At 44.5% G+C, this 8,589-nt stretch overlaps 1 protein-coding gene across 1 annotated transcript; it reads left to right on the top strand.

Annotated features, from left to right (window-relative positions):
* The first annotated feature begins 7,156 nt into the window (after nucleotides 1-7,156).
* On the top strand, nucleotides 7,157-8,035 carry LOC135392541 (uncharacterized). The gene has a single exon (XM_064623249.1). It carries the CDS (start codon nucleotides 7,157-7,159, stop codon nucleotides 8,033-8,035), a length of 879 nt encoding a protein of 292 aa, XP_064479319.1.
* Nucleotides 8,036-8,589: the final 554 nt, after the last annotated feature.

Genomic DNA, 8,589 nt, shown 5'->3' with positions numbered 1-8,589 from the left:
CCATTCCGGGTTCATTTTCATAGAGGTTTCCTAGTTTACGGCTGGGATGAAAGGTAAGGATCGACGCTCACTAGTGAAGCATTCAGGCATACACTGTACGTAAAGTCACTTTCCTGACAGATGAAATTTCTGCAGCGTTAGGTGTACTTCGCTTCTCTTCACGACACAGAAATGTTTGAACACGCCATACAGCTCAAGATCCTGAAGGCGTGAAGGTTTGTTATGGAAAAAATGTGGACCCATGGATCAAAGGTTTATTATAGGAAGAATTTGGACCCATGGATCAAAGCAGACGCCTCATACGTCTATGACTGATATCGTCGACCAACATGTTTTTCTACTTGTGATGAGAAGTACCGGACCTCTCTTCAAGTGACGAATCACGAATTAAATGTTTCCGTCTCTTTTCTTCCAAGAGTGTGAAATGTGGGCTGCGAAGAACGTAGCAGCGGAGGTTTCATCTGTTTCTGCCTGCAAAGACGCCTACTCGAAACTTTGCAAGCCAGACATCAACAACGAGGACACGCCGTATGTATCAACCTGTCAGGATCCACCGGCAGACAGTGACCATCGAAGGCAACACCCGCTTCCTGTGACGACAGCTGTCCCAGAAAGGTTTGAAGAAATCCAAGAAGCGGCATCCCCCGTCGGTTTTCATTCTTGAATAAACGAGCTGGAACAAACACGCTTATGCAACACATGTTTCAACACCGATTTGTCTGGATAAGTGGCAATGGTGGAAGGCCGTTGTGCCAGGCGAATGCTACACGAGTACATCTCAGAGCACTCTGAGTCTAGTGGCGAATAGTACTGAACAAAGTGGTAGTGTTTTACAAAAAGCTGTGCTTTCACGTTACTACTATCTTTTTGAAGTATCATAAAATCATCCTTGCGACCTAATCTAATCGAACAATATACAATTTCACTCTACTCAGGCACTATAAACAAACATTACACATTACACGACAGAGGTATCCAACACACACAGTACAGTCAAGCTTTACACACGACAGCCAATATTTGCTACTTGAGCATGGTGGGGGTCACTCTCTCCCTCCCTCTGTACAGCCCAAAACGAAGAAATGGAGTGTCCTTTGTCAATCTATATTGCGGGGAACTCTCTCCATTTCACATTCTTTCCACCAAATGGAAATATTCTTAGGACTGGTGCACAGAGGCAAAATTTTTTATTGATAAACTATCGCAAATAGATGTTAGCATTATTGGATTCTCAAGAACACCATAAGAATTCTATCAAAAACAAACAATAGCAAGAAATAAATCTAGAAATAGACATCAATATCAGTGCAAACTGGTTTTAGACAAACATTATCTAAGCAAGCGAGAAATATCATCTGCGGAAACAATACTCAATCAAAACGCGAAACATCGCATTTAATGCATTTCAGATCAGACACAACTATCATGCATACATTATTCTCAACTCACAAAATATCAATCGAGTGAAGATCTGAAGCAAAGAGAGAAAGTCAAGTTTATTCAGTGACAGAAACAATACTAATTCAACACGAGAAACAAATTTAATTACATCATTTTTATGATAACTTTCCAACAATAATTTCTACACGCAGAAGCCACAAACAAACAACTCATCTGAAATGCAAATTATTGTAAAAGCTTTCTATAGCGGAAATCAACGCACACAGCTCAAAAATAAATTCGTATCTAGTAGAATATTTTTTATTAATATCAATCGAGTGATCATCTGAAACAAAGACAAATCAGTAATTAATTTAAGCAAACATTTTCTTAACCACGCAGCGCAAATACCGCAGTCTTATACAGAAACAAGTCTTTTTCATTCAGGACCCACTAGTGGAAACGAAGTGAGAGAGAGAAGCTGCTAGCCATAAAGTTCCCGTACACTTTCATTAAGGTTACGCCCGCAGGGAGTAGGGGAATTCTGCAATGGTCTTGGTACACGGTGTATAGTTGAAAAACTATAAACGCACCCCCCACCCAAGTCAAAACACGGAAGGGAGGACTCTATAGCGTGATCTTGTACTTAGAATCATTGAAAGCACACGTTTTTCCTTACACATAGCGTGTTTTTCCATAATTCTCACAGCGGGATATTATTAATATTCTAAACCTGATAATATAATACATTTTTAATCAATAAAATGAACACAGATATGATTTAATTAAGTGTAGAAGTGCACTAGAACACAGAACGAGGAAGTTTCAACAAAGAGATGGATGGATTTTGTACTCGTTACCATAGGTCATGGGAGGACATGATCAAAAGCTGCTTCGAAAAAGAAGATCGGCGAAATGATTCTATTATCACAATATTTCAATACGTCTTCGATATGGTCGTATTCGGAGATATGGTTCAAATTACGGAATTGAGGGTGCAAGAGCTTGTATGCCGAATCTACAATAGTTATAAAAATATTTGTACGTCAACATCGGAAGGGCTGCTGGGATTGATGGTGGAGTTTTTGAGGTTTGCTAACGAAGAATTGAAATATACTAGACCAGATGACAGCTCTTGTTTCTGCCTCCTCCCTCGCATCCTATTCGCCTTCTATGATGGCGAAAGTGCTTCTGCAGAGTGCAACGGGTGACAGCTACCGAAGGCGGGTTGATCAGGCGTCGGCCGTCTCGTGGACGACAACTGTATGTGTTTGGCTGCCAGGACCACTCCGTGATGTTCTGTGGTCATTTGCTTGGGGTACCCAGCCTACGCGTGATCGCCTCAGTTCGTGGGGCATCCCCTCTACCGACACGTGTCCTTACTGCAACCAGCGTGAGTCTAACATGCATGTTCTCTTCGATTGTCACGTTGCGCGTACGTTCTGGCATCTGGTCAGGCGTTCGACAAATATATGTTGCCCAGTGCAGTTTCACCAAAGGCGCGCACACTGTCTGAGTGTACTGTTAACAGCATGTGGGACGGTCGTGCTATGGCAGGCTCGTTGCAGAGCTGTAGCTCGCCGTCAACGCAGCACCCCCCTTTTTGTATTGGTGAGGACCGTGCATGTACTTCTGACGAGCGAACTCCAGCGAGAACTTTTCGCTATTGGAGAGGCTGAGTTCACACGCAGGTGGCGACATCATCCTTCCCTTATTGTGAGGCGAGGGGCTGTGAGCATCGTTGGCTTCCCTCCATGAATTTCATTTGTCGCACCGCCATCATTGTCATGTTTCTTCATCTTTCTTCCATATGTAAATACTCACCGGAATGAGTGTACATAGACTGTAGACATAACTTGTACATTTTTAATTATTGTCATTGCCTCACGGGAAGTTGACTCAAGTTGTTGTGTGTAAATAGTTTGTGAAGCGATTGTACATAATATTGCCTCTATACTTGTAACTGTTTGTTGTATGTTGTGCTTCGGGTGTTCGGGTATGTGTATTTGTTACCGTTAATAAATTTTCCTATTACAAGTGAATAAACTTGAGTTTCTCTCGTTGCTTCAGATGTTCACTCGATTGATATTTTGTGAGTTGAGAACAATGTATGTATGATAGTTGTGTCTGATCTGAAATACATTAAATGCAATATTTCTCGTTTTGATTGAGTATTGTTTCCGCAGATGATATTTCTCGCTTGCTTAGATAATGTTTGTCTAAAACCAGTTTGCACTGATATTGATGTCTATTCCTAGATTTTTTCTTGCTATTGTTTGTTTTTGATAGAATTCTTATGGTGTTCTTGAGAATCGAATAATGCTAACATCTATTTGCGATAGTTGATCAATAAAACATTTTGCCTCTGTGCACCAGTCCTAAAAATATTTCCACTTGGAGGAAAGAATGTGAAATGGAGAGAGTTCCCTGCCCTATAGATTGAAAAAGGACGTTCCATTTCTTTCTTTTGGACTGTATAGAGGGAGGGATAGAGTGACCCCCACCATGCTCAAGTAGCAAATATTGGCTGTCGTGTGTAAAGCTTGACTGTACGGTGTGTGTTGGATAATGTCATGTATGATAGTGTAATGTTGGATTGTCAAGGTAATGTTTATAGTGCCTGAGTAGGGTGAAAATTGTATATAGTTCGACTAGATTAGGTCGCAAGGATGATTTTATGATAGTTCAAAAAGATAGATTACCTCCATTTCAATTTATTAAATTTGTAATGTTTCTTGTTTGATAGCTTGTTTTGCTATCAATTTCTAGTCAGTTGTTTGCAAGTTGGCAGATGCGCTGTTTAGAGTGTTTCTCTGCTATTCATCCGTGCATGTTTATCGTTTTGATAGATTGTGTTTCAATTATTTTTTCCTTTGTGTACCTGTTGTTTGCATGCTGAATGGTGCATTGGTTTGGCTCTCTATTAGCTGTTGATCGTGTTTCTCATTATTTCCTTGCACGTATCTATCGTTTACGTGTGGATGATGCGCCGTCTAGAGTGTTTCTCTGCTATTCAGCGTTAGCTCTGTGCTAGTCGCTGTATTAAATTCGTCATCTTTTTCGTTTTGATAGATTGTTTTTCAATTATTTTCCTCTATGTATCTCTTGTTTACGTGATGGGTTTGGCTCTCTATTATCTGATGATTGTGTTTCATGTTAGTTCCTTGCATGTGTGCTATTCACGTCATAAGAAATTGATGAATTGTGTCGTGTTGGAATAATCAACTTAGCCTCCCATATTCTTTAATATGTGTATTGTGTTTCTTCCGTTTCATCTTTTGGTTGAGTTTTCCTTCTTCACGCATGCATGTGTGCTATTCACATTATAAGAAATTAATTGTGTCGTGTTGGAATATTCAACTTAGCTTCCCATATTCTTTATTATGTGTATTGTGTTTCTTCCGTTTCATCTTTTTTGGCTGGGTTTTTCTCCTTCACGCAGAGTTACAACATAATTCGTGCCCCTATTTGGCTTTAATAAATTTCATTTGTATTTTGTATATGGTTATCGTTTGCATATCTATACTTGTATGTAAACCGTCCACCGCGCAACTGTTGTAGCGGAAAAATTACGAATGAAATCGACCCAGGAGGAAAAATTGCCAAAGAAGTCGGCCCAGGTGTGACGGCGTCATGTCCCTACTTGCATGTAAACCACTCACACGCCGCGTTAAAAAATTGCGAACGAAGTCGGCCCAGTGTGAAAAATCGGCAAAGAAGTCGGTCCGGGTGTTGTCAGTGTGCATGCCTCTACTTGCATGTAAAGTGCCCACGCGCCACCTGAAACAAATGCGAACGAAGTCGGTCCGCTTCGGTCCGCTGGTAAGCACCCGGACAGACCCTCACCTGCGCACCACCCACCGCGCGCTAAAAAAAAACATCGCCAAAGAAGTCGGCACAGGGTGAAAAAGGCGCGTCGGTAAACGAATGGACAACCCAACTTAGCTATTGTTCTTAAAGTTACGTACATCTATCAGAACTTTGTAATTAAAACGCCACTATGGTGCTCACGTATAATAATGTGAGACCTTTTATAATAAAACTTGTAATTTTGATTGCAATCATGTTGATTAAAAGTATATTCGTTGATTAAATGTGCTGTACCATTTTAGTTCTGCTTAATTGAAAACTTGCGTGATTACAATTAATCAAAAATATTGTGTATGATGTGTGATACCCCTTCAATGCTATTGCATCATACCTGTTATAAGTATAGCCTTTGTTACGTGTATCGTATTGTGTTTCTTCTACCTCAGGTTCTTTTGGCTGGGTTTTTCACCTGCACAGAGAGTCACAACATACTTTCCTACACTATTGACTTTAATAAATATATTTTCGCTTGTACTTTTGTGTATGGCTATCCTTCGCATGTCTATGTTTGCATGTAAACCGCCTACTTCACACCTGTTGTGTTGGGAAAAAACTTGCGATTCAAGACGGCAGAGATAGAAAAAAGGCGAAAGAAGTTGGCCCAGGCTGAAAAATGTGAGAGGGTAAGCGCGCACGAAGCCCTCCCCCCGCCGATAAGCGCACGGACAATCCACCGCACACGTGCCGCGCGGGAAAAAATACGCGAAGGGCCCAGACGATGTGGGGTTCGAACCAGACACCTATGGAACGTAGTGGACACCGGTCTCCTACGACACCTCCTCCTACTACTTCTTTCAGTTTGCCCCCACAACTCCGTATGTGCGGTTAGAAAAATCTGGCATGTGTCGTTGCGTTAGTCCAATGTTACCAGGTTTCCTTGCTTGAGTCCTCCCTAAAGCTTCATTCGTTCCTTTTGTAGAATCAACATCCTGTTGGGCATTTTCTTGAAGGCGAACCCTGCACTTCTTTCTGCGCTTCCGTCAAGTGTACTCCATGTTTGTGAATTGTCTCCCATGCAACATTTGGCCTTTAATCTAATAGGCTAGCCAGGCGTGCAAGGTGCCCCGTATGATCTTAAAGGCCATGTCAAAACGCTGCCTGTTCCTTAGACGACTTCATGCTATGAGAGGAACACTGGACATGTTCATTTAATTGCTTACTGCCGTTAGGAAAAGTTCATTGAACCTTTCACTCTATGTCGTACACTGTTAAAACAGAACTTTACCAGCGGCATGGTCGAGTGGGCTAAGGCGTCCGCTCGTTGGTGATAACCAAGGTCGTGCTGTAGACTGGGAGGTGGTGGGTTCGAATCCTACCGCCGGCTGTGCTGTCTGAGGTTTTCCCTGGGTTTTCCGAAGACTTTCCAGACGAATGTCGGCACAGTTCCCCCTGAAGTCGGCCCAGGACGTATACTAATCCCCCTGTCCCCCACTCCTTCCTGCTGTCCTCTCTCCGTCTGTCCACATCTGTACGTCGCTCATAGCCACAGTTGCTTCGCGGCGCTAACACGCAATCAAAAAAAAAAAAACAGAACTTCACCGCATAGCACGCTCCTAGCCAACCATCATTCCGAATTATATCATTCTGTATATTGATTATTTGAAAATGGGAGGAGGCGCCTATCTGGCACAGATTATCTTGTCCCAGATAGGCGCCTCCCCCCTGTTTTGAACAAATCAAGACACAGAATGATATCATTCGAAATGATGGTTGGCTAGGAGCGTGCTATGTGGTGAAGTTCTGTTTTAACAGGTGCGGACGTACGATTTTGCTGCTCCTGATTCCTGCGAATTACTCATAGCTATTGTCAGGGGTTATTTCGGGTATCCTCTATATTGCAAGCCGACGCTGCGCACTGGACTCGGGCGAGCTGCCCGCTCCCCGGCGAGCCCTTTGTGCGGGCCCGATGGATTCCTCTACTGAAGAGGCGAACAGCTCCGAACCTGGCTCTCCCGCGAGCAGCCACACTGTCAAGAGAGGTGCCTCTTCAAGCGACCACTCCACTCTCGAGTCGTCCGATGAGGATCAACCTTTCAAAGACGTTGTCAAACGGGCTCGAAAGGCAAGCAAGCGCAACATCGAACGCATCACCTCGCTCGAGGGAGCCACAGTCATCTTCGCGCCACTGGAGCGGGAATCGAATCTAGCTAAGCTCAACCACTTAAAGCTCTCGCAATTCCTCACTTCTGAGCTCCCCGGGAGAATTAAGGAGATTCGGCCGAATCACGCTAAGAACATTATAGCGGTAGATGTTGTTGCCCCTGCTGCGAAATTAGCCCTCCTGCAGCTGAATCGCATATGTTCCATTCCTGTCCGTGCCTATGAGCCCCGCCCGTTCAACTCATGCTATGGCGTCCTTTTGGGAGTTGATACCTCCATCTCCGACAGCCAAATTATGGAGGCCATTAAGTCCGACCCTCCTCTAATAGCAGCCAGAAGAATAAGACGGGACGCTGGTGCGGTGAGGCTAACGTTCCTTGGGCCGAAACCTCCTAAGCGTGTCAGCTTTCACCTCCTGACCATGCAAGTTCGTGAGTACCTACCGCGCACGGTTCAGTGCAACAACTGCGGATCCTCCCACGAGAGCCCGATGTGCCCTGAATCTGAACCCACTTGCATAAACTGCAAAGGACGTCATGTCGCCACATCAAGGGACTGCCCATCCCTAAAGTTGCAACGACACATCGCAAGGGAACGCTCTCGCTCCAATAGCAGCTACCGAGAGGCGAAGGCGGAAGAAGGCGTAACGGCCCCAGGAAAACGAAGACTATTACCAACTGGGTGAAGTTCAGGGAAGGACTGGTCGGCTCTACGGCAGATACCTTGCTCGACTCTGTAAAGGCGTCATTGGCTAATAGCTTAAAAGCAGTATCCTACCTGGCCAGTATGCCTGCCCCCTGACCTCCGATACCTCAACCTCCGTGCTGCGCGACGACGAGCACAGCGACGAGCTCTGAGAACCGGCCTTCAGGGCGACTAGGTCGCTTACAGGCGTGTCTGTGCTGCCCATAGAAGGTATACCTTGAAGTTAAGGCGGACCCAATGGAGACAGTCCAGCGGGTCCCTCAATGCCCACACTCCAACAACGAAGGTTTGGTATACCCTGCGAGCGATCGAAAGCCTTCCCGAGCCTGTCGACCCGCTTGTCACGTTATCGGTAGCGTCAAACGGGGAGCCCAAGAACATAGCCGAAGACTATGCCAGTGATCTAGCTCGCGTCGCAAGTTGCAGTACCCAACGCCTTTTTCCTAGCCACACTGGAGCAAATGATTCCCCGGCGGACGACGACCACACGATGTCCGAGCTGAAGTCCGCCATCCAAGGCTTAAAGCGGCGCAG

Source organism: Ornithodoros turicata, chromosome 4 (genome assembly GCF_037126465.1).
Source record: "Ornithodoros turicata isolate Travis chromosome 4, ASM3712646v1, whole genome shotgun sequence".
NCBI lineage: Eukaryota > Metazoa > Arthropoda > Arachnida > Ixodida > Argasidae > Ornithodoros > Ornithodoros turicata.
The sequence above is the reverse complement of the archived record's forward strand: the minus strand, read 5'-3'. Positions and strand labels throughout refer to the sequence as shown.

Excerpts from the sequence above, each read along its gene's own strand:
- LOC135392541 (XM_064623249.1), top strand. The coding sequence starts at position 7,157 with ATGGATTCCTCTACTGAAGAGGCGAACAGCTCCGAACCTGGCTCTCCC.